This window comes from Salmo salar, chromosome ssa15 (genome assembly GCF_905237065.1).
Source record: "Salmo salar chromosome ssa15, Ssal_v3.1, whole genome shotgun sequence".
NCBI lineage: Eukaryota > Metazoa > Chordata > Actinopteri > Salmoniformes > Salmonidae > Salmo > Salmo salar.
The window spans coordinates 109,558,601-109,583,400 of NC_059456.1; the positions used below are offsets into that span (position 1 = coordinate 109,558,601).

Here is a 24,800-nt window from a genome sequence, read left to right on the forward strand (position 1 = left end):
CTCTCTACTCTCTAGGTGACGTGCCTCCCCACTCCCTCCCTCCTCTCTCTCCTCTCTAGGTGACGTGCCTCTCCACTCCCTCCCTCCTCTCTCCTCTCTAGGTGACGTGCCTCTCCACTCCCTCCCTCCTCTCTCTCGCCTCTCTAGGTGACGTGCCTCTCCACCCCTCCTCTCTCTCCTCTCTAGGTGACGTGCCTCTCCACTCCCTCCCTCCTCTCTCTCCTCTCTAGGGGACGTGCCTCTCCCCTCCCTCTCTCTCCTCTCTAGGGTGACGTGCCTCTCCACTCCCTCCCTCCTCTCTCTCCTCTCTAGGTGACGTGCCTCTCCACTCCCTCCCTCCTCTCTCCTCTCTAGGTGACGTGCCTCTCCACTCCCTCCCTCCTCTCTCCTCTCTAGGTGACGTGCCTCTCCACCCCTCCCTCCCTCTCTCTCTTCTCCTCTCCCTCCCTCCTCTCTCTCCTCTCTAGGTGACGTGCCTCTCCCCTCCCTCCCTCCTCTCTCTCCTCTCTAGGTGACGTGCCTCTCCACTCCCTCCCTCCTCTCCCTCCTCTCTAGGGGACGTGCCTCTCCACTCCCTCCCTCCTCTCTCTCCTCTCTAGGTGACGTGCCTCTCCCCTCCCTCCCCCCCCTCTCTCCTCTCTAGGTGACGTGCCTCTCCCCTCCCTCCCTCGTCTCTCTCCTCTCTAGGTGACGTGCCTCTCCACTCCCTCCCTCCTCTCTCTCCTCTCTAGGTGACGTTCCTCTCCCTCCTCTCTAGGTGACGTGCCTCTCCTCTCCCCTCCCTCCCTCCTCTCTCTCCTCTCTAGGTGACGTGCCTCTCCCCTCCCTCCTCCTCTCTCTCCTCTCTAGGTGACGTGCCTCTCCACTCCCTCCCTCCTCTCTCTCCTCTCTAGGTGACGTTCCTCTCCCTCCTCTCTAGGTGACGTGCCTCTCCTCTCCACTCCCTCTCTCCTCTCTCTCCTCTCTAGGTGACGTGCCTCTCCACTCCCTCCCTCCTCTCTCTCCTCTCTAGGTGACGTGCCTCTCCCCTCCCTCCTCTCCCTCCTCTCTAGGTGACGTGCCTCTCCACTCCACTCCCTCCTCTCTCTCCTCTCTAGGTGACGTGCCTCTCCTCTCCACTCCCTCCCTCCTCTCTCTCCTCTCTAGGTGACGTGCCTCTCCACTCCCTCTCTCCTCTCTCTCCTCTCTAGGTGACATGCCTCTCCACTCCCGCCCTCCTCTCCCTCCTCTCTATGTGACATGCCTCTCCACTCCCTCCCTCCTCTCTCTCCTCTCTAGGGGACGTGCCTCTCCCCTCCCTCCCTCCTCTCTCTCCTCTCTAGGGGACGTGCTTCTCCACTCCCTCCCTCCTCTCTCCTCTCTAGGTGACGTGACTCTCCCCTCCCTCCCTCCTCTCTCTCGTCTCTAGGTGACGTGCCTCTTCCCTCCCTCCCTCCTCTCTCTCCTCTCTAGGTGACGTGCCTCTCCCCTCCCTCCCTCCTCTCTCTCCTCTCTAGGTGACGTGCCTCTCCCCTCCCTCCCTCCTCTCTCTCCTCTCTAGGTGACGTGCCTCTCCACTCCCTCCCTCCTCTCTCTCCTCTCTAGGTGACGTGCCTCTCCACTCCCTCCCTCCTCTCCCTCCTCTCTAGGTGACGTGCCTCTCCACTCCCTCCCTCCTCTCTCTCCTCTCTAGGTGACGTAACTCTCCACTCCCTCCCTCCTCTCTCTCCTCTCTAGGTGACGTGCCTCTCCACTCCCTCCCTCCTCTCTCCTCTCTAGGTGACGTGCCTCTCCACTCCCTCCCTCCTCTCTCTCGCCTCTCTAGGTGACGTGCCTCTCCACCCCTCCTCACTCTCCTCTCTAGGTGACGTGCCTCCCACTCCCTCCCTCCTCTCTCTCCTCTCTAGGTGACGTGCCTCTCCACTCCCTCCCTCCTCTCTCCTCTCTAGGTGACGTGCCTCTCCACTCCCTCCCTCCTCTCTCTCGCCTCTCTAGGTGACGTGCCTCTCCACCCCTCCTCTCTCTCCTCTCTAGGTGACGTGCCTCCCCACTCCCTCCCTCCTCTCTCTCCTCTCTAGGTGACGTGCCTCTCCACTCCCTCCCTCCTCTCTCCTCTCTAGGTGACGTGCCTCTCCACTCCCTCCCTCCTCTCTCTCGCCTCTCTAGGTGACGTGCCTCTCCACCCCTCCTCTCTCTCCTCTCTAGGTGACGTGCCTCTCCACTCCCTCCCTCCTCTCTCTCCTCTCTAGGGGACGTGCCTCTCCCCTCCCTCCCTCCTCTCTCTCCTCTCTAGGTGACGTGCCTCTCCACTCCCTCCCTCCTCTCTCTCCTCTCTAGGTGAAGTGCCTCTCCACTCCCTCCCTCCTCTCTCCTCTCTAGGGTGACGTGCCTCTCCACTCCCTCCCTCCTCTCTCCCTCTCTAGGTGACGTGCCTCTCCACCCCTCCCTCCCTCTCTCTCTTCTCCTCTCCCTCCCTCCTCTCTCTCCTCTCTAGGTGACGTGCCTCTCCCCTCCCTCCCTCCTCTCTCTCCTCTCTAGGTGACGTGCCTCTCCACTCCCTCCCTCCTCTCCCTCCTCTCTAGGGGACGTGCCTCTCCACTCCCTCCCTCCTCTCTCTCCTCTCTAGGTGACGTGCCTCTCCCCTCCCTCCCTCCTCTCTCTCCTCTCTAGGTGACGTGCCTCTCCCCTCCCTCCCTCCTCTCTCTCCTCTCTAGGTGACGTGCCTCTCCACTCCCTCCCTCCTCTCTCTCCTCTCTAGGTGACGTTCCTCTCCCTCCTCTCTAGGTGACGTGCCTCTCCTCTCCACTCCCTCCCTCCTCTCTCTCCTCTCTAGGTGACGTGCCTCTCCACTCCCTCCCTCCTCTCTCTCCTCTCTAGGTGACGTGCCTCTCCCCTCCCTCCTCTCCCTCCTCTCTAGGTGACGTGCCTCTCCACTCCACTCCCTCCTCTCTCTCCTCTCTAGGTGACGTGCCTCTCCTCTCCACTCCCTCCCTCCTCTCTCTCCTCTCTAGGTGACGTGCCTCTCCACTCCCGCCCTCCTCTCCCTCCTCTCTATGTGACATGCCTCTCCACTCCCTCCCTCCTCTCTCTCCTCTCTAGGGGACGTGCCTCTCCCCTCCCTCCCTCCTCTCTCTCCTCTCTAGGGGACGTGCTTCTCCACTCCCTCCCTCCTCTCTCCTCTCTAGGTGACGTGACTCTCCCCTCCCTCCCTCCTCTCTCTCGCCTCTCTAGGTGACGTGCCTCTCCACCCCTCCTCTCTCTCCTCTCTAGGTGACGTGCCTCCCCACTCCCTCCCTCCTCTCTCTCCTCTCTAGGTGACGTGCCTCTCCACTCCCTCCCTCCTCTCTCCTCTCTAGGTGACGTGCCTCTCCACTCCCTCCCTCCTCTCTCTCGCCTCTCTAGGTGACGTGCCTCTCCACCCCTCCTCTCTCTCCTCTCTAGGTGACGTGCCTCTCCACTCCCTCCCTCCTCTCTCTCCTCTCTGGGGACGTGCCTCTCCCCTCCCTCCCTCCTCTCTCTCCTCTCTAGGTGACGTGCCTCTCCACTCCCTCCCTCCTCTCTCTCCTCTCTAGGTGAAGTGCCTCTCCACTCCCTCCCTCCTCTCTCCTCTCTAGGTGACGTGCCTCTCCACTCCCTCCCTCCTCTCTCCTCTCTAGGTGACGTGCCTCTCCACCCCTCCCTCCCTCTCTCTCTTCTCCTCTCCTCCCTCCTCTCTCTCCTCTCTAGGTGACGTGCCTCTCCCCTCCCTCCCTCCTCTCTCTCCTCTCTAGGTGACGTGCCTCTCCACTCCCTCCCTCCTCTCCCTCCTCTCTAGGGGACGTGCCTCTCCACTCCCTCCCTCCTCTCTCTCCTCTCTAGGTGACGTGCCTCTCCCCTCCCTCCCTCCTCTCTCTCCTCTCTAGGTGACGTGCCTCTCCCTCCCTCCCTCCTCTCTCTCCTCTCTAGGTGACGTGCCTCTCCACTCCCTCCCTCCTCTCTCTCCTCTCTAGGTGACGTTCCTCTCCCTCCTCTCTAGGTGACGTGCCTCTCCTCTCCACTCCCTCCCTCCTCTCTCTCCTCTCTAGGTGACGTGCCTCTCCACTCCCTCCCTCCTCTCTCTCCTCTCTAGGTGACGTGCCTCTCCCCTCCCTCCTCTCCCTCCTCTCTAGGTGACGTGCCTCTCCACTCCACTCCCTCCTCTCTCTCCTCTCTAGGTGACGTGCCTCTCCTCTCCACTCCCTCCCTCCTCTCTCTCCTCTCTAGGTGACGTGCCTCTCCACTCCCTCTCTCCTCTCTCTCCTCTCTAGGTGACATGCCTCTCCACTCCCGCCCTCCTCTCCCTCCTCTCTATGTGACATGCCTCTCCACTCCCTCCCTCCTCTCTCTCCTCTCTAGGGGACGTGCCTCTCCCCTCCCTCCCTCCTCTCTCTCCTCTCTAGGGGACGTGCTTCTCCACTCCCTCCCTCCTCTCTCCTCTCTAGGTGACGTGACTCTCCCCTCCCTCCCTCCTCTCTCTCCTCTCTAGGTGACGTGCCTCTTCCCTCCCTCCCTCCTCTCTCTCCTCTCTAGGTGACGTGCCTCTCCCTCCCTCCCTCCTCTCTCTCCTCTCTAGGGTGACGTGCCTCTCCCCTCCTCCCTCCTCTCTCTCCTCTCTAGGTGACGTGCCTCTCCACTCCCTCCCTCCTCTCTCTCCTCTCTAGGTGACGTGCCTCTCCACTCCCTCCCTCCTCTCCCTCCTCTCTAGGTGACGTGCCTCTCCACTCCCTCCCTCCTCTCTCTCCTCTCTAGGTGACGTAACTCTCCACTCCCTCCCTCCTCTCTCTCCTCTCTAGGTGACGTGCCTCTCCACTCCCTCCCTCCTCTCTCCTCTCTAGGTGACGTGCCTCTCCACTCCCTCCCTCCTCTCTCTCCTCTCTAGGTGACGTGCCTCCCCACTCCCTCCCTCCTCTCTCTCCTCTCTAGGTGACGTGCCTCTCCACTCCCTCCCTCCTCTCTCTCCTCTCTAGGTGAAGTGCCTCTCCACTCCCTCCCTCCTCTCTCCTCTCTAGGTGACGTGCCTCTCCACTCCCTCCCTCCTCTCTCCTCTCTAGGTGACGTGCCTCTCCACCCCCTCCCTCCCTCCCTCTCTCTTCTCCTCTCCCTCCCTCCTCTCTCTCCTCTCTAGGTGACGTGCATCTCCCCTCCCTCCCTCCTCTCTCTCCTCTCTAGGTGACGTGCCTCTCCACTCCCTCCCTCCTCTCCCTCCTCTCTAGGGGACGTGCCTCTCCACTCCCTCCCTCCTCTCTCTCCTCTCTAGGTGACGTGCCTCTCCCCTCCCTCCCTCCTCTCTCTCCTCTCTAGGTGACGTGCCTCTCCCCTCCCTCCCTCCTCTCTCTCCTCTCTAGGTGACGTGCCTCTCCACTCCCTCCCACATCTCTCTCCTCTCTAGGTGACGTTCCTCTCCCTCATCTCTAGGTGACGTGCCTCTCCTCTCCACTCCCTCCCTCCTCTCTCTCCTCTCTAGGTGACGTTCCTCTCCACTCCCTCCCTCCTCTCTCTCCTCTCTAGGTGACGTGCCTCTCCACCCCCCTCCCTCCTCTCTCTCCTCTCTAGGTGACATGCCTCTCCACTCCCTCCCTCCTCTCTCTCCTCTCTAGGTGACGTGCCTCTCCACTCCCTCCCTCCTCTCTCTCCTCTCTAGGTGACGTGCCTCTCCCCTCCCTCCTCTCCCTCCTCTCTAGGTGACGTGCCTCTCCACTCCACTCCCTCCTCTCTCTCCTCTATAGGTGACGTGCCTCTCCTCTCCACTCCCTCCCTCCTCTCTCTCCTCTCTAGGTGACGTGCCTCTCCACTCCCTCTCTCCTCTCTCTCCTCTCTAGGTGACATGCCTCTCCACTCCCGCCCTCCTCTCCCTCCTCTCTATGTGACATGCCTCTCCACTCCCTCCCTCCTCTCTCTCCTCTCTAGGGGACGTGCCTCTCCCCTCCCTCCCTCATCTCTCTCCTCTCTAGGGGACTTGCCTCTCCACTCCCTCCCTCCTCTCTCCTCTCTAGGTGACGTGACTCTCCCCTCCCTCCCTCCTCTCTCTCCTCTCTAGGTGACGTGCCTCTCCCCTCCCTCCCTCCTCTCTCTCCTCTCTAGGTGACGTGCCTCTCCCCTCCCTCCCTCCTCTCTCTCCTCTCTAGGTGACGTGCCTCTCCCCTCCTCCCTCCTCTCTCTCCTCTCTAGGTGACGTGCCTCTCCACTCCCTCCCTCCTCTCTCTCCTCTCTAGGTGACGTGCCTCTCCACTCCCTCCCTCCTCTCCCTCCTCTCTCTAGGTGACGTGCCTCTCCTCTCCACTCCCTCCCTCCTCTCTCTCCTCTCTAGGTGACGTGCCTCTCCCCTCCCTCCTCTCCCTCCTCTCTAGGTGATGTGCCTCTCCACTCCCTCCCTCCTCTCTCTCCTCTCTAGGTGACGTGCCTCTCCACTCCCTCTCTCCTCTCTCTCCTCTCTAGGTGACATGCCTCTCCACTCCCTCCCTCCTCTCCCTCCTCTCTATGTGACATGCCTCTCCACTCCCTCCCTCCTCTCTCTCCTCTCTAGGGGACGTGCCTCTCCCCTCCCTCCCTCCTCTCTCTCCTCTCTAGGGGACGTGCCTCTCCACTCCCTCCCTCCTCTCTCCTCTCTAGGTGACGTGACTCTCCCCTCCCTCCCTCCTCTCTCTCCTCTCTAGGTGACGTGCCTCTCCCCTCCCTCCCTCCTCTCTCTCTCCTCTCTAGGTGACGTGCCTCTCCACTCCCTCCCTCCTCTCCCTCCTCTCTAGGTGACATGCCTCTCCACTCCCTCCCTCCTCTCTCCTCTCTAGGTGACGTGCCTCTCCCCTCCCTCCCTCCTCTCTCTCCTCTCTAGGTGACGTGCCTCTCCACTCCCTCCCTCCTCTCTCTCCTCTCTAGGTGACGTGCCTCTCCACTCCCTCCCTCCTCTCCCTCCTCTCTAGGTGACGTGCCTCTCCTCTCCACTCCCTCCCTCCTCTCTCTCCTCTCTAGGTGACGTGCCTCTCCACTCCCTCTCTCCTCTCTCTCCTCTCTAGGTGACGTGCCTCTCCCCTCCCTCCCTCCTCTCTCTCCTCTCTAGGTGACGTGCCTCTCCTCTCCCTCCCTCCTCTCTCTCCTCTCTAGGTGACGTGCCTCTCCTCTCCCTCCCTACTCTCTCTCCTCTCTAGGTGACGTGCCTCTCCACTCCCTCCCTCCTCTCTCTCCTCTCTAGGTGACGTGCCTCTCCCCTCCCTCCTCTCCCTCCTCTCTACGTGACGTGCCTCTCCCCTCCCTCCCTCCTCTCTCTCTCTCTCTAGGTGACGTGCCTCTCCCCTCCCTCCTCTCTCCTCTCTAGGTGACGTGCCTCTCCTCTCCCTCCCTCCTCTCTCTCCTCTCTAGGTGACGTGCCTCTCCACTCCCTCCTCTCTCTCTCCTCTCTAGGTGACGTGCCTCTCCCCTCCCTCCTCTCTCTCCTCTCTCACGTGACGTGCCTCTCCCCTCCCTCCCTCCTCTCTCTCCTCTCTAGGTGACGTGCCTCTCCCCTCCCTCCTCTCTCCTCTCTAGGTGACGTGCCTCTCCTCTCCCTCCCTCCTCTCTCTCCTCTCTAGGTGACATGCCTCTCCACTCCCTCCTCTCTCTCTCCTCTCTAGGTGACGTGCCTCTCCCCTCCCTCCTCTCTCTCCTCTCTAGGTGACGTGCAGTGTGTGTACCCCAGAAGGGGTGGAGTTAGATGTAGACGTGGTGGAGAAGGAGGATGGAACCTTTGATATCTTCTACACCGCCCCCCAGCCTGGAGATTACTGCATCTGCGTTCGCTTTGGAGGGGAACTCATCCCCAACAGCCCCTTCCTGGTCACGGTACGTAACTCATCCCTAACAGCCCCTTCCTGTTCACGGTACGGAACTCATCCCCAACAGCCCCTTCCTGGTACGTAACTCATCCCTAACAGCCCCTTCCTGGTACGGAACTCATCCCCAACAGCCCCTTCCTGGTACGTAACTCATCCCTAACAGCCCCTTCCTGGTACGTAACTCATCCCCAACAGCCCCTTCCTGTTCACGGTACGGAACTCATCCCCAACAGCCCCTTCCTGGTACGTAACTCATCCCTAACAGCCCCTTCCTGGTACGGAACTCATCCCCAACAGCCCCTTCCTGTTCACGGTACGGAACTCATCCCCAACAGCCCCTTCCTGGTACGTAACTCATCCCCAACAGCCCCTTCCTGGTACGGAACTCATCCCTAACAGCCCCTTCCTGGTACGTAACTCATCCCTAACAGCCCCTTCCTGGTACGGAACTCATCCCCAACAGCCCCTTCCTGGTACGGAACTCATCCCCAACAGCCCCTTCCTGGTACGGAACTCATCCCCAACAGCCCCTTCCTGGTACGTAACTCATCCCCAACAGCCCCTTCCTGGTACGTAACTCATCCCCAACAGCCCCTTCCTGGTACGGAACTCATCCCCAACAGCCCCTTCCTGGTACGGAACTCATCCCCAACAGCCCCTTCCTGGTACGTAACTCATCCCCAACAGCCCCTTCCTGTTCACAGTACGGAACTCATCCCCAACAGACCCTTCCTGGTACGTAACTCATCCCTAACAGCCCCTTCCTGGTACGTAACTCATCCCCAACAGCCCCTTCCTGGTACGGAACTCATCCCCAACAGCCCCTTCCTGGTACGGAACTCATCCCCAACAGCCCCTTCCTGGTACGTAACTCATCCCTAACAGCCCCTTCCTGGTACGGAACTCATCCCCAACAGCCCCTTCCTGGTACGGAACTCATCCCCAACAGCCCCTTCCTGGTACGGACCTCATTAAACATCCGGGTTAAATACCTGGGTTAAATCCAAGGGTTAAATATCCGGGTTAAATCCCTGGGTTAAATATCCGGGTTAAATCCCTGGGTTAAATACCCGGGTTAAACATCCGGGTTAAACATCCGGGTTAAATCCCTGGGTTAAATACCCGGGTTAAACATCCGGGTTAAACATCCGGGTTAAATCCCTAGGTTAAATACAAGGGTTAAATATCCGGGTTAAATACCTGGGTTAAATCCAAGGGTTAAACATCCGGGTTAAATACCTGGGTTAAATCCAAGGGTTAAATACCTGGGTTAAATCCAAGGGTTAAATACCCAGTTTGAATATATAGGTTAATACCAGTGTCAAAAACCCGGGTGAAATACCCAGGTTAAACATGTAGGTTAAATCCTGGGTTAAATCCCTGGGTTAAATACCTGGGTTAAATACCTGGGTTAAATACCTGGGTTAAATACCTGGATTTAAGAAACGGGTTAAATACCTGGGTTAAATACCCAGGTGAAATGCATTTGTCAAATTCTTTACAACTGTACTTCCAAATACATTTTTATTTTGAACTAATTGGTCTTTTCAAATTCAATATATCTGATTACTTACCTCGAATGTATGTGTAAATAGTTAATATATTGGCAATAGTATTTGAACACAGATTTTAAAACCTGTGGTCAATGCAGGTGTGTGTGAGTCTTTGATTGGTTAATGAGACCTCTTGGCCCGCCCTCTCTCTACAGCAGCTGCTCATTGGACTGTCCAGAGACACAGAGCTCGTCAGTCTAGTGGAGGTGACAATAACGTTGCAGATAGAAATGTAACCAATAGATCTGACACCTTTCTGACAGACAATCATGTCTGTTCTAGACTACACATTTCTATATGAACATTGTGTAATATTGAGCCCTCGTAAAACTCCAGAGCCTAGTCAAACAAACACACATCTCTTCTATTCCTCTCCTCTCCCCTCCTTACCGCTCCTCGTTTTATCCCTCTCTCCTCTTCCCTCCCTCCTTCCTCTCCTCCCTCCCCTTATCCTCCTTATCTGCTCCCCTCCTTACCTCTCCTCGTTTTATCCCTCTCTCCTCTTCCCTCCCTCCCTCCTCTCCTCCCTCCCCTTATCCCTCCTTATCTGCTCCCCTCCTTACCTCTCCTCGTTTTATCCCTCTCTCCTCTCCTCTCCTCTCCTCTCCTCTCCTCTCCTCTCCTCTCCTCTCCTCTCCTCTCCTCTCCTCTCCTCTCCCTCTCCTCTCCTCTCCTCTCCTCCCCTCCCCTCCTCTCCTCTCCCCTCCTTACCTCTCCTCGTTTTATCCCTCTCTCCTCTTCCCTCCCTCCTTCCTCTCCTCCCTCCCCTTATCCCTCCTTATCTGCTCCCCTCCTTACCTCTCCTCGTTTTATCCCTCTCTCCTCTTCCCTCCCTCCTTCCTCTCCTCCCTCCCCTTATCCCTCCTTATCTGCTCCCCTCCTTACCTCTCCTCGTTTTTCCCTCTCCTCTCCTCTCCTCTCCTCTCCTCTCCTCTCCTCTCCTCTCCTCTCCTCTCCCCTCCCCTCCTCTCCTCTCCCCTCCTTACCTCTCCTCGTTTTATCCCTCTCTCCTCTCCTCTCCTCTCCTCTCCTCTCCTCTCCTCTCCTCTCCTCTCCTCTCCTCTCCTCTCCTCTCCTCTCCCCTCCCCTCCTCTCCTCTCCCCTCCTTACCTCTCCTCGTTTTATCCCTCTCTCCTCTCCTCTCCTCTCCTCTCCTCTCCTCTCCTCTCCTCTCCTCTCCTCTCCTCTCCTCTCCTCTCCTCTCCCCTCCCCTCCTCTCCTCTCCCCTCCTTACCTCTCCTCGTTTTATCCCTCTCTCCTCTTCCCTCCCTCCTTCCTCTCCTCCCTCCCCTTATCCCTCCTTACCTTCTCCCCTCCTTACCTCTCCTCGTTTTATCCCTCTCTCCTCTTCCCTCCCTCCCTCCTTCCTCTCCTCCCTCCCTTTATCCCTCCTTATCTGCTCCCCTCCTCCCTTCTACTTCCCCTCTCCTCCCCCTCAGGCATTGGAAGGAGCCCCCTCAGATCAGCTCCTCCAACAGGAACAGTTACCACAGAACTACAGTCAACAACCCTCGGTACTGGTCTCTCCTCCTCCTCTCTTCTCCTCTCCTCTCCTCTCTTTCCTCTCCTCTCTTCTCTCCTCTCTTCTCTCTCCTCTCTTCTCTCTCCTCTCCTCTCCTCTCCTCTCCTCTCCTCTCTTCTCTCCTCTCTCTCCTCTCTTCTCTCTCCTCTCTCTCTCTCCTCTCTCTCCTCTCCTCTCCTCTCCTCTCCTCTCTCTCCTCTCCTCCTCTCTCCTCTCCTCTCCTCTCCTCCTCTCTCTCCTCTCATCTCCTCTCCTCTCCTCTCCTCTCTCTCCTCTCCTCTCCTCTCCTCTCCTCTCCTCTCCTCTCCTCTCCTCTCCTCTCCTCTCCTCTCCTCTCCTCTCCTCTCCTCTCCTCTCCTTTCTCTCCTCTCTTCTCTCTCCTCTCCTCTCTTCTCTCTCCTCTCTTCTCTCTCCTCTCTTCTCTCTCCTCTCCTCCTCTCTCCTCCTCACCCCTCCTCACCCAACCCCATCCCTCACCCCTCCTCACCCCTCCTCACCCAACCCCATCCCTCACCCCCTCCTCACCCCTCCTCACCCCTCCTCACCCAACCCCATACCTCACCCCTCCTCACCCCTCCTCACCCCTCCTCACCCAACCCCATACCTCACCCCTCCTCACCCCTCCTCACCCAACCCCATACCTCACCCCTCCTCACCCCTCCTCACCCAACCCCATACCTCACCCCTCCTCACCCAACCCCATACCTCACCCCTCCTCACCCCTCCTCACCCCTCCTCACCCAACCCCACCTCACCCCTCCTCACCCCTCCTCACCCAACCCCATACACCCAACCCCATACCTCACCCCTCCTCACCCAACCCCATACACCCAACCCCATACCTCACCCCTCCTCACCCCTCCTCACCCCTCCTCACCCAACCCCATACCTCACCCCTCCTCACCCAACCCCATACCTCACCCCTCCTCACCCCTCCTCACCCCTCCTCACCCAACCACATACCTCACCCAGCTCCATACCTCACCCCTTCTCACCCCTCCTCACCCAACCACATACCTCACCCAGCCCCATACCTCACCCCTCCTCACCCCTCCTCACCCCTCCTCACCCAACCCCATACCTCACCCCCTCCTCACCCAACCACATACCTCACCCAACCCCATACCTCACCCCTCCTCACCCCTCCTCACCCAACCACATACCTCACCCAGCCCCATACCTCACCCCTCCTCACCCCTCCTCACCCCTCCTCACCCAACCACATACCTCACCCAGCCCCATACCTCACCCCTCCTCACCCCTCCTCACCCAACCACATACCTCACCCAGCCCCATACCTCACCCCTCCTCACCCCATACCTCACCCCTCCTCATCCAACCCCATACCTCACCCCTCCTCACCCCTCCTCATCCAACCCCATACCTCAGTCCCTCCCTCCTCCTCCCTCCTCCCTCAGACTCTCGTTGACCTCTGCCCTCTAGGCAACAGACCGGCCAATGGAAGCGAATGGTTTGGACGTTATGGGACTCCGGCTGTTTGATCTGATCATCCCCTTCACCTTTCAGACTGGAGAGATCACAGGTACACACACACACACACACACACACACACACACACACCACACCACACCACACCACACCACACCACACACACACACACAACAAAACAACACGGGTATAAGAAGCAGAGAGCAGACCGGATGTAGCCGTGTCCTCTAACCATTGTCCCCAGGTGTCCTCTAACCGTTGTCTCGTCCCCAGGTGTCCTCGTCCCCAGGTGTCCTCTAACCGTTGTCTCGTCCCCCAGGTGTCCTCTAACCGTTGTCTCGTCCCCCCAGGTGTCCTCTAACCATTGTCCCCAGGTGTCCTCTAACCATTGTCCCCAGGTGTCCTCTAACCGTTGTCCCCAGGTGTCCTCTAACCGTTGTCTCGTCCCCCCAGGTGTCCTCTAACCGTTGTCTCGTCCCCCCAGGTGTCCTCTAACCGTTGTCTCGTCCCCCCAGGTGTCCTCTAACCGTTGTCTCGTCCCCCCAGGTGTCCTCTAACCGTTGTCTCGTCCCCAGGTGTCCTCGTCCCCCAGGTGTCCTCTAACCGTTGTCTCGTCCCCCCAGGTGTCCTCTAACCGTTGTCTCGTCCCCAGGTGTCCTCGTCCCCAGGTGTCCTCGTCCCCAGGTGTCCTCTAACCGTTGTCTCGTCCCCAGGTGTCCTCGTCCCCAGGTGTCCTCTAACCGTTGTCTCGTCCCCCAGGTGTCCTCTAACCGTTGTCTCGTCCCCCAGGTGATGTGCGCATGCCGTCCGGTAAGATAGCCAAGCCGGACATCACAGACAATAAGGACGGGACGGTAACGGTTAAATACACTCCGACTGAGGCCGGTCTTCACAAGATGGACATCAAATACGACGGGATACACATCCCTGGTACGGACAACACACACTATACACACAGTATACACACTACACACACTATACACACTATACACACACTATACACACTACACACACTATACACACTATACACACACTATACACACTAACAACACACACTATACACACTAACAACACACACTATACACACTAACAACACACAGTATACACACTAACAACACACACTATACACACTAACAACACACACTATACACACTAACAACACACACTATACACACTAACAACACACACTATACACACTAACAACACACACTACACACACTATACACACTAACAACACACACTATACACACTGACAACACACACTATACACACTAACACACACTACACACGACAGGATGCTCTCAATTGTGCATCTGTAAAAGTTTGTGAGGGTTTTAGGTGACAAGCCAAATTTCTTCAGCCTCCTGAGTTTGAAGAGGCGCTGCTGCGCATTCTTTACCAAACTGTCTGTGTGGGTGGACCATTTCAGTTTGTCTGTGATGTATACGCCGAGGAACTTAAAACTTTCCACCTTCTCCACTACTGTCCCGTCGATGTGGATAGGGGGCTGCTCCCTCTGCTGTTTCCTGAAGTCCACGATCACCTCCTTTGTTTTGTTGACGTTGAGTGAGAGGTTATTGTCCTGGCACCACACTCCCAGAGCCCTCACCTCCTCCTCTGATAAACAGTCACATAAATCTCTTTATTTAGAGGGTTGTTGGTTGTTGAGTCCTAACATGGATTGACTCAGGGAGTGAATACTTATCAAATCAAGGTGTATTCGGGTTTTACTTCCACTTTGACATATAATATTTTGTGTAGATCTTTGACAAGAAATTACAATTAAATCTGTTTTCATCCCACTTTGTAAAACAATAAAATGTGAAGAAATCCAAAGGGGGTAAATACTTATGATATTCACTGTATACTGTATAATTAACTCAACAATACCAATTACACCACTCGCTCAATCATACCACTTTAGGGTCTATATTTTTGGAGAAGAGGAAGTTATTTCAGAATATTTAGGACTCTTAGCTTCTACATCTGCATTGCTTGCTGTTTGGGGTTTTAGGCTGGGTTTCTATATAGCACTTTGTGACATCGGCTGATGTAAAAAGGGCTTTATGAATACATTTGATTGATTGATTGATTGATTGATTGATTGATTGATTACCTGGCCAAGAACCTCTCCTGTGATAGCTAACAGTATTGGTCTGGATGTGGACATGCTGATTCTCTCTATCTCCTCCCCTCTCTCTCCTCCCCTCTCTCTCTCTCTCTCCTCCCCTCTCTCTCCCTCCCCTCTCTCTCTCTCTCTCTCTCTCTCCTCCCTTCTCCCTCCTCCCCTCTTTCTCCTCCCCTCTCTCCTCCCCTCTCTCTCTCTCCCTCTCTCCCCTCTCTCTCCTCCCTCCTCTCTCTCTCCTCCCTCTCTCCTCCCCTCTCTCTCTCCTCCTTCTCTCTCCTCCCTCTCTCTCCTCCCTCTCTCTCCTCCCTCTCTCTCTCTCCTCTCTCTCCCTCTCTCCTCCCCTCTCTCTCTCTCTCTCCCTCTCTCTCTCCTCTCTCTCTCTCCCCTCTCTCTCCTCCTCTCTCTCCCCCTCTCTCTCTCTCCCTCTCTCTCCCTCTCTCTCTCTCTCCCCTCTCTCTCTCTCCTCCCTCTCTCTCTCTCTCTCTCTCTCTCTCTCCTCTCTCTCTCCCTCCCCTCTCTCTCTCCCCTCTCTCTCCCCCTCTCCTCTCCTCTCCTCTCCTCTCCTCTCTCTCTCTCCTCTCTCTCTCTCTCTCTCTCTCTCTCTCTCTCTCTCTCTCCTCCCCTCTCTCTCCCTCTCTCCTCCCCTCTCTCTCCTCTCTCTCCTCCCCTCTCTCTCCCCTCTCTCCCCTCTCTCTCCTCTCTCTGTAACAGGTTGTCCTCTCCAGTTCTATGTGGACTATGTGAACAGCGGGAACGTCAGTGCGTACGGACCGGGCCTGATCCACGGGACCGTCAACAAACCTGCTGTGTTCACCGTCAACACCAAGGACGCAGGAGAAGGTAGATCACTCATGGGAAACCAGCCAATCAACACACAACACACAATTAGTAGCAGTTAAATTATAAATCAATCATGAGCACAATAAATATGAGCTGTGTTGGTTCACCAACAGAGTTGATGTGTATAATTTCTACCTTGTCTAACTTTTGTCTCTCTCCTGTGTGTGTAGGTGGTCTGTCGCTGGCCATCGACGGTCCATCTAACGCCGAAATCAGCTGCGTTGATAACCAGGATGGAACGTGTTCCGTGTCCTACCTGCCTGTTCGACCTGGAGACTACAGCATCCTGGTCAAATACAACGACAAACACATCCCAGGCAGCCCCTTCTCCGCCTGCGTCACAGGTAACACATTCTTTAAGGTTTATGTGAAAAATGGGGACGTGAGAATGTGTGGATGTAATGGATGTTCAAAATAGCCTTGTGTGGACTCCCCCCCCCCTGCCCCCTGCCCTGTCTGTCTCTAAGTGACGGCTCTGCTGCTGACATCCCATAATTATAATATTCTCTCTGTCTCCTAGGTGATGACTCTATGAGGATGTCCCGTCTGAAGGTGGGCTCTGCTGCTGACATCCCATAATTATAATATTCTCTCTGTCTCCTAGGTGATGACTCTATGAGGATGTCCCGTCTGAAGGTGGGCTCTGCTGCTGACATCCCATAATTATAATATTCTCTCTGTCTCCTAGGTGATGACTCTATGAGGATGTCCCGTCTGAAGGTGGGCTCTGCTGCTGACATCCCATTGGACATCGGAGAGCTGGACCTGAGTCAGCTGACAGCCTCTCTGACCACGCCCTCCGGCCGAGAGGAACCCTGCCATCTCAAGATGCTTCGCAACGGACACGTCGGTCAGTGTGTGTGTGTGTGTGTGTGTGTGTGTGTGTGTGTGTGTGTGTGTGTGTGTGTGTGTGTGTGTGTGTGTGTGTGTGTGTGTGTGTGTAGTGTGTGTGTGTGTGTGTGTGTGTGTGTGTGTGTGTGTGTGTGTGTGTGTGTGTGTGTGTAGTGTGTGTGTGTGTGTGTGTGTGTGTGTGTGTGTAGTGTGTGTTGTGTGTGTGTGTGTGTGTGTGTGTGTGTGTGTGTGTGTGTGTGTGTGTGTGTGTGTGTGTGTGTGTGTGTGTGTGTGTGTAGTGTGTGTGTGTGTGTGTGTGTGTGTGTGTGTGTGTGTGTGTGTGTGTGTGTGTAGTGTGTAGTGTGTGTGTGTGTGTGTGTGTGTGTGTGTGTGTTGGGGCACATGGTGTGTGTTCCTCTGTTATTAAACAGAAACATTTGTCTGATTTAAAATGCCTCAGCCATAAGAGTCCAACTATAAAAATCCAATAAAGTGTACCAACAGATTGTGGTCGTCGTTCTCAGAAGCTCCACTGCCTCTAACATTCCTGCTTCAGGCATCTCGTTTGTTCCCACGGAGATCGGAGAGCACCTGGTGAGCATCAAGAAAAACAGACTCCATATTCCCAGCAGCCCCATCACCGTGATGATCAGCCAATCAGGGATCGGCGACGCCAGCCGGGTGCGTGTGACTGGACAGGGCCTCAGCGAGGCCAAAACCTTCGAAACCTCTGAGTTCGTCATCGACACACGCGAAGCAGGTCAGTGATGGTGTTTGGTGAGTTCGTCATCGACGTGAAGCAGGTTAGTCATGGTGTGTGTTTGGTGAGTTCATCATCGACACGAAGCAGGTCAGTGATGGTGTGTGTTTGGTGAGTTCGTCATCGACGTGAAGCAGGTTAGTCATGGTGTGTGTTTGGTGAGTTCATCATCGACGTGAAGCAGGTTAGTCATGGTGTGTGTATGGTGAGTTCGTCATCGACGTGAAGCAGGTTAGTCATGGTGTGTGTTTGGTGAGTTCATCATCGACACGAAGCAGGTCAGTGATGGTGTGTGTTTGGTGAGTTCGTCATCGACGCGAAGCAGGTCAGTGATGGTGTGTGTTTGGTGAGTTCGTCATCGACACACTCCAGTAATGGGCTCAATGGGCTCCATGGGAAATCAGGAAACTAGGCGTATGTCGCAAGTCACAACTTCACAGGAGAGCTGTTTGTTTGAACGTAAAAAATGTTTTTTATCAAAATGCGTTTTTTTGGCAGAAATGCCTTTTTGAACATATGAACTTTCATGTGCCTTAATATCAAACTTGTATGCCATCTGTAAATATGAATAAAATTGTTAAATTACGAGCCTAGTTGGTTTAGCCACAGAAAAAGTGAGCAACCTTCCCGTTAGCCATGATTGGCTGAGATAATGAGTGGGCTGGACATGCCGAGAGATGAGTTTGGATTGGTCTGCCATATAGCATGCATCTGTCTATTGGAGCTGGTCAGTATGTTTAGGTAATCGTGTCGAACGCGGCTTTTTTTAATGTATCGTGTAGTAAAACTGCATAAACCTAATGTCAAGTTAAAGTGTACTGTTAGCTAGCTAACGTTAGCTGGCTGGCTCGCTAGCTAATATTATGTGTATGCTCTCCACTTTCTGGAGGACTGTGTTTTGAAATAAGTGGAATTCGAGTATGATAGCTAAGGAGATGGAGAAAACACCAGTCTGGATTACATCCTCAAACTAAGGGCAACCATGCATGGCATCAGACAGGAGACCCGTCAAACCATGATGTATACTGGTAATATAGTCAAGCTAGCTACATTGTCAGATATTACACGTTTCTAATTTTGACAGAAAGTGGTTTCATTTCAAGTGTACTGTTAGCTAGCTAATGTTAGCTTGCTGGGTTCCTAGCTAACGTTATGTGTACGATCTTACTCTTCGTATCTCAGACACATTTGCTTGACTAGTTAAAGCCATTGAACCTGGTTGGTTAGCTACTTGCAGATTCATGCAGGGTAGTAACATCATGAGTTGTGATTATGGTCCATTGTTTAGCTAGCTAGCTACATTGTCAGATATTACACGTCTTAACAGCTAGCTAGCTAGCTACATGTCTTAACAAAAGACTCCACTCTAATTTTGACAAAGTATTTTCATTTCAAGTTAGTGTACTGTTAGCTAACTAGCTAACGCTAGCTGTCTGGCTCGCTAACTGACGTTAGTCATGCATTGGGATTCATTGTTTACCTAGCTAGCTATCTAGCTACATTTCTTAACAAAAGACTCTCGTCTTACTGTGCCAGAGCGCAGAATAACTGATACATTTTTGAACGCTCAGCACCCGTTGAATATGTCCGGTGTCAATAAACATCAGCAAAAAAGCGTAATTAAATTGTTGCCAGCAGCAGAGTTACAGTCTCCTACGCTCTGGATAACATAAACACAGCCTAACCGAGTATAATGGTCAGAGTGGGGTGTTCTCTCATTTGTGCCTGGAAGTAGCTAGCCAATGTTAGCCAGTTAGCTTGGGTGCTTGACCTTTGTTGTGAGGTCAGAGCTTTCGGAACAACCCTACTTATTGGCCAGAGCGTCCAATGTGCGCTCTGAACGCGAAACACTCTGAATTTACGAACGGACAATCTGACAGCACAGTTGCAGTCACCAACACTCTGGATAACATAACAGCCTAGCCAGCTCTGCTAGGGCGAGTAATCTTCTGTGATCTGTTCTCTCTCTCTTAGATGTCTGGAAGTAGCTAGCAAGTTAGTACAGAACGGTCAGATCAACCCTTATTAAAGAGATGGGTGGGGCTAAGGCTTAAGAGAGTGTGAACAATGCTGATTGGGCGGAGACAAAGGGCTCTCCAATATTAATACCAACTCAATTTCAGGAAGGTGTTCCTAATGTTTGGTATACTCAATGTATATATATGCATTATAAGAAAAAGCAAAGTAGAATAGAATACCTACATTCCCACAAAAATGCTTGAACATTTAATTATTTGTCAGTGCCAGTTACAATGTTTTTATGTGCTAAAATTCAGTCAATATCTACTGGATAATATATCAAATAAATAAAAAATAAAAGTTTGGAATATCTTCATCCATTGTCCAACTGTTGCATTTTACAGAATTCTATTATTAACCTTTTAACAATTTTGACGACCGTTGCAACTTTAATTATTTCATACTTCATTTGTCTTTTGTTTCATGATTTATTTATTCATTTTATTGTATTATTGTTAACACTCTACCTATTGGCTGATGCAATCAAACTTGGGATTAATAAAGTTTCTATCTTAGTCTGTTATTTTATCTTATCTTGAAGTGTGTTGAGATTTTGACTTTCACTTTAGATGAAGTTTGATATGCTTTAGGCTATGGGGGTCTGAGTCTATCCACTGAGGGCCCCAGTAAGGTGGACATTAACACTGTGTGTCTGTGTGTGTGTGTAGGCTATGGGGGTCTGAGTCTGTCCACTGAGGGCCCCAGTAAGGTGGACATTAACACTGTGTGTCTGTGTGTGTGTGTAGGCTATGGGGGTCTGAGTCTGTCCATCGAGGGCCCCAGTAAGGTGGACATTAACACTGTGTGTCTGTGTGTGTGTGTGTAGGCTATGGGAGTCTGAGTCTGTCCACTGAGGGCCCCAGTAAGGTGGACATTAACACTGTGTGTCTGTGTGTGTGTGTGTAGGCTATGGGAGTCTGAGTCTGTCCACTGAGGGCCCCAGTAAGGTGGACATTAACACTGTGTGTCTGTGTCTGTGTCTGTGTGTAGGCAATGAGGGTCTGAGTCTGTCCACCGAGGGCCCCAGTAAGGTGAACATTAACACTGTGTGTCTGTGTGTAGGCTATGGGAGTCTGAGTCTGTCCACTGAGGGCCCCAGTAAGGTGGACATTAACACTGTGTGTCTGTGTGTGTGTGTAGGCTATGGGGGTCTGAGTCTGTCCACTGAGGGCCCCAGTAAGGTGGACATTAACACTGTGTGTCTGTGTGTGTGTGTAGGCTATGGGGGTCTGAGTCTGTCCATCGAGGGCCCCAGTAAGGTGGACATTAACACTGAGGACCAGGAGGACGGCACCTGTAAGGTCAGCTACTGCCCCACTGAACCAGGAAACTACATCATCAACATCAAGTTCGCCGACCAGCACGTACCAGGTAGTATATAATAATATAGTACATAGTAAAGCCGTCTGTCGATTCTTTTGAATAACATTATAAATTGTGTATCTGAACAATTTAAATAAGTGTGTATATGTGTGTGTGTGTGTGTGTGTGTGTGTGTGTGTGTGTGTGTGTGTGTGTGTGTGTGTGTGTGTGTGTGTGTGTGTGTGTGTGTGTGTGTGTGTGTGTGTAGGGAGTGCGTTCACGGTGAAGGTGACGGGAGAAGGGAGGATGAAGGAGAGTATCACCAGGAAGACGAGAGCAGCGTTTGTTGCTAACATCGGCAGCCAGTGTGACCTCAGCCTCAAGATCCCAGGTACCCTCTCCTACCATCCAGGAGATCCCAGGTACCCTCTCCTACCATCCAGGAGATCCCAGGTACCCTCTCCTACCATCCAGGAGATCCCAGGTACCCTCTCCTACCATCCAGGAGATCCCAGGTATCCTCTCCTACCATCCAGGAGATCCCAGGTACCCTCTCCTACCATCCAGGAGATCCCAGGTACCCTCTCCTACCATCCAGGAGATCCCAGGTACCCTCTCCTACCATCCAGGAGATCCCAGGTACCCTCTCCTACCATCCAGGAGATCCCAGGTACCCTCTCCTACCATCCAGGAGATCCCAGGTATCCTCTCCTACCATCCAGGAGATCCCAGGTACCCTCTCCTACCATCCAGGAGATCCCAGGTATCCTCTCCTACCATCCAGGAGATCCCAGGTACCCTCTCCTACCATCCAGGAGATCCCAGGTACCCTCTCCTACCATCCAGGAGATCCCAGGTACCCTCTCCTACCATCCAGGAGATCCCAGGTACCCAGGAGATCCCAGGTACCCTCTCCTACCATCCAGGAGATCCCAGGTATCCTCTCCTACCATCCAGGAGATCCCAGGTATCCTCTCCTACCATCCAGGAGATCCCAGGTACCCTCTCCTACCATCCAGGAGATCCCAGGTACCCCCTCCTACCATCCAGGAGATCCCAGGTATCCTCTCCTACCATCCAGGAGATCCCAGGTACCCTCTCCTACCATCCAGGAGATCCCAGGTACCCTCTCCTACCATCCAGGAGATCCCAGGTACCCAGGAGATCCCAGGTATCCTCTCCTACCATCCAGGAGATCCCAGGTATCCTCTCCTACCATCCAGGAGATCCCAGGTACCCTCTCCTACCATCCAGGAGATCCCAGGTACCCTCTCCTACCATCCAGGAGATCCCAGGTACCCTCTCCTACCATCCAGGAGATCCCAGGTACCCTCTCCTACCATCCAGGAGATCCCAGGTACCCTCTCCTACCATCCAGGAGATCCCAGGTATCCTCTCCTACCATCCAGGAGATCCCAGGTACCCTCTCCTACCATCCAGGAGATCCCAGGTACCCTCTCCTACCATCCAGGAGATCCCAGGTATCCCCCACATCCAGGAGATCCCAGGTATCCTCTCCTACCATCCAGGAGATCCCAGGTACCCTCTCCTACCATCCAGGAGATCCCAGGTACCCTCTCCTACCATCCAGGAGATCCCAGGTACCCTCTCCTACCATCCAGGAGATCCCAGGTACCCTCTCCTACCATCCAGGAGATCCCAGGTACCCTCTCCTACCATCCAGGAGATCCCAGGTACCCTCTCCTACCATCCAGGAGATCCCAGGTACCCTCTCCTACCATCCAGGAGATCCCAGGTACCCTCTCCTACCATCCAGGAGATCCCAGGTACCCTCTCCTACCATCCAGGAGATCCCAGGTACCCTCTCCTACCATCCAGGAGATCCCAGGTACCCTCTCCTACCATCCAGGAGATCCCAGGTACCCTCTCCTACCATCCAGGAGATCCCAGGTACCCTCTCCTACCATCCAGGAGATCCCAGGTACCCTCTCCTACCATCCAGGAGATCCCAGGTATCCTCTCCTACCATCCAGGAGATCCCAGGTACCCTCTCCTACCATCCAGGAGATCCCAGGTACCCTCTCCTACCATCCAGGAGATCCCAGGTACCCTCTCCTACCATCCAGGAGATCCCAGGTATCCTCTCCTACCATCCAGGAGATCCCAGGTACCCTCTCCTACCATCCAGGAGATCCCAGGGGGGGATTCCAATTTACTGGATAGCAAAAATAGTGATGTAGGATCATTCTCCAGTATCATGCTTAATGAAGGGATGACAGAGCTCTGCTTAATGAAGGGATGACAGAGCTCTGCTTAATGAAGGGATGACAGAGCTCTGCTAAAGGATGACAGAGCTCTGCTAAAGGATGACAGAGCTCTGCTAAAGGATGACAGAGCTCTGCTTAATGAAGGGATGACAGAGCTCTGCTTAATGAAGGGATGACAGAGCTCTGCTTAATGAAGGGATGACAGAGCTCTGCTAAGAGGGATGACAGAGCTCTGCTAAAGGATGACAGAGCTCTGCTAAAGGATGACAGAGCTCTGCTTAATGAAGGGATGACAGAGCTCTGCTTAATGAAGGGATGACAGAGCTCTGCTTAATGAAGGGATGACAGAGCTCTGCTAAAGGATGACAGAGCTCTGCTTAATGAAGGGATGACAGAGCTCTGCTTAATGAAGGGATGACAGAGCTCTGCTAAAGGATGACAGAGCTCTGCTAAAGGATGACAGAGCTCTGCTAAAGGATGACAGAGCTCTGCTTAATGAAGGGATGACAGAGCTCTGCTTAATGAAGGGATGACAGAGCTCTGCTAAAGGATGACAGAGCTCTGCTTAATGAAGGGATGACAGAGCTCTGCTTAATGAAGGGATGACAGAGCTCTGCTTAATGAAGGGATGACAGAGCTCTGCTTAATTACACCAACAGAAAATACATTTAGCAACAGAATTTGGAGAATGAACAGAGTTCATCTTCTGGACCTGAAATGTGTTAAATACATAAATGAAAAAATGAAAACCTTTTACCAAATGTAGACATAGAGGACAGAGAAAAGCCCCGGTAGAATTGGGGATGCCTTTAACCTGTCTGGGCGAGGTGGGACGCTTGCGTTAATCTAACCACATTGTCCGATTTCAAAAAGGCTTTACAGCGAAAGCAAAACATTAGATTATGTCAGGAGAGTACCCTGCCAAAAATAATCACACAGCCATTTTCAAAGCAAGGATATATGTCACAAAAACCAAAACCACAGCTAAATGCAGCACTAACCTTTGATGATCTTCATCAGACGACACTCCTAGGACATTATGTTATACAATACATGCATGTTTTTTTCAATCAAGTTCATATTTATATCAAAAACGAGCTTTTTACATTAGCATGTGATGTTCAGAACTAGCATACCCACCGCAAACTTCCGGTGAATTTACAACATTACTCAAGATAAACGTTCACAAAATACAGAACAATTATTTTAAGAATTATAGATATAGAACTCCTTTATGCAATCGCGGTGTCAGATTTTAAAATAGCTTTTCGGCAAAAGCACATTTTGCAATATTCTGAGTAGATAGCTCAGCCATCACAGGCTAGCTAATTTGACACCCACCAAGTTTGGGACAACCTAAACTCAGAATTTATATTAGAAAAATTGGGTTACCTTTGCTGTTCTTCGTCAGAATGCACTCCCAGGACTTCTACTTCAACAACAAATGTTGTTTTGGTTCCAAATAATCCATAGTTATATTAAAATACCTCCGTTTTGTTCGTGCGTTCAGGTAACTATCCGAAGGGTGACGCGCGAGTGCATTTCGTGACAAACAATTTCAAAATATTCCATTACCGTACTTCGAAGCATGTCAAACGCTGTTTAAAATCAATTTTTATGCTATTTTTCTCGTAAAATAGCGATAATATTCCAACCGGGCGACGTTGTATTCATTCAAAGGCTGAAAGAAAAAAAAACATATATATCCTCATGAACGCGCATCTCCAGTGTCACTGTCCCCAGCCTGACCACTTACACAATTTCCTGCTGTTCTTCGCCCAGAGACAGGACACACGTCATTCCACTTTCTGGCGCCTTCTGAGAGCCAATGGAAGCCTTAGAAAATGTCACGTTACAGCAGAGATGCTGTATTTTCGATAGAGATGCAACAGAAGGACAACAAATTGTCCGTCTGCTCAGGTCAAGGAGGCTGTTAACCCTGTGTGTGTGTGTGTGTGTGTGTGTGTGTGTGTGTGTGTGTGTGTGTGTGTGTGTGTGTGTGTGTGTGTGTGTGTGTGTGTGTGTGTGTGTGTGTGTGTGTGTGTGTGTGTGTGTGTGTGTTAACAGAGATCAGCATAGCAGACATGGTGGCCCAGGTGACCAGTCCGTCTGGTCAGGTCCAGGAGGCTGACATCATGGAGGGAGAGAACAACACCTACTGCATCCGCTTTGTTCCCACGGAGAACGGCGTGCACACAGTGTGTGTGAAGTACGCGGGCGTGCACGTGCCCGGCAGCCCCTTCCAGTTCACAGTGGGGCCCCTGGGAGAAGGAGGAGCCCACAAGGTCCGCGCTGGGGGGCCCGGGCTGGAGAGAACAGAGGTTGGAGTACCAGGTAAGTGTGTTGTTGGTATAATTATACAGTAC

The 24,800-nt window shown here is 53.5% G+C and overlaps 1 protein-coding gene across 1 annotated transcript in view; it reads left to right on the forward strand.

Moving 5' to 3' along the window:
* flna (filamin A, alpha (actin binding protein 280)) overlaps window positions 1-24,800 on the forward strand; it is a 227,559-nt gene that overhangs the window by 192,873 nt on the left and 9,886 nt on the right. Inside the window, exons 31-36 of the mRNA XM_045696120.1 lie at window positions 7,642-7,809; window positions 12,321-12,420; window positions 13,116-13,256; window positions 15,166-15,294; window positions 15,465-15,638; window positions 15,983-16,063. Of these exons, the coding sequence (XP_045552076.1) occupies window positions 7,642-7,809; window positions 12,321-12,420; window positions 13,116-13,256; window positions 15,166-15,294; window positions 15,465-15,638; window positions 15,983-16,063 (793 nt within the window). The remainder of the gene's footprint in view (window positions 1-7,641; window positions 7,810-12,320; window positions 12,421-13,115; window positions 13,257-15,165; window positions 15,295-15,464; window positions 15,639-15,982; window positions 16,064-24,800) is intronic.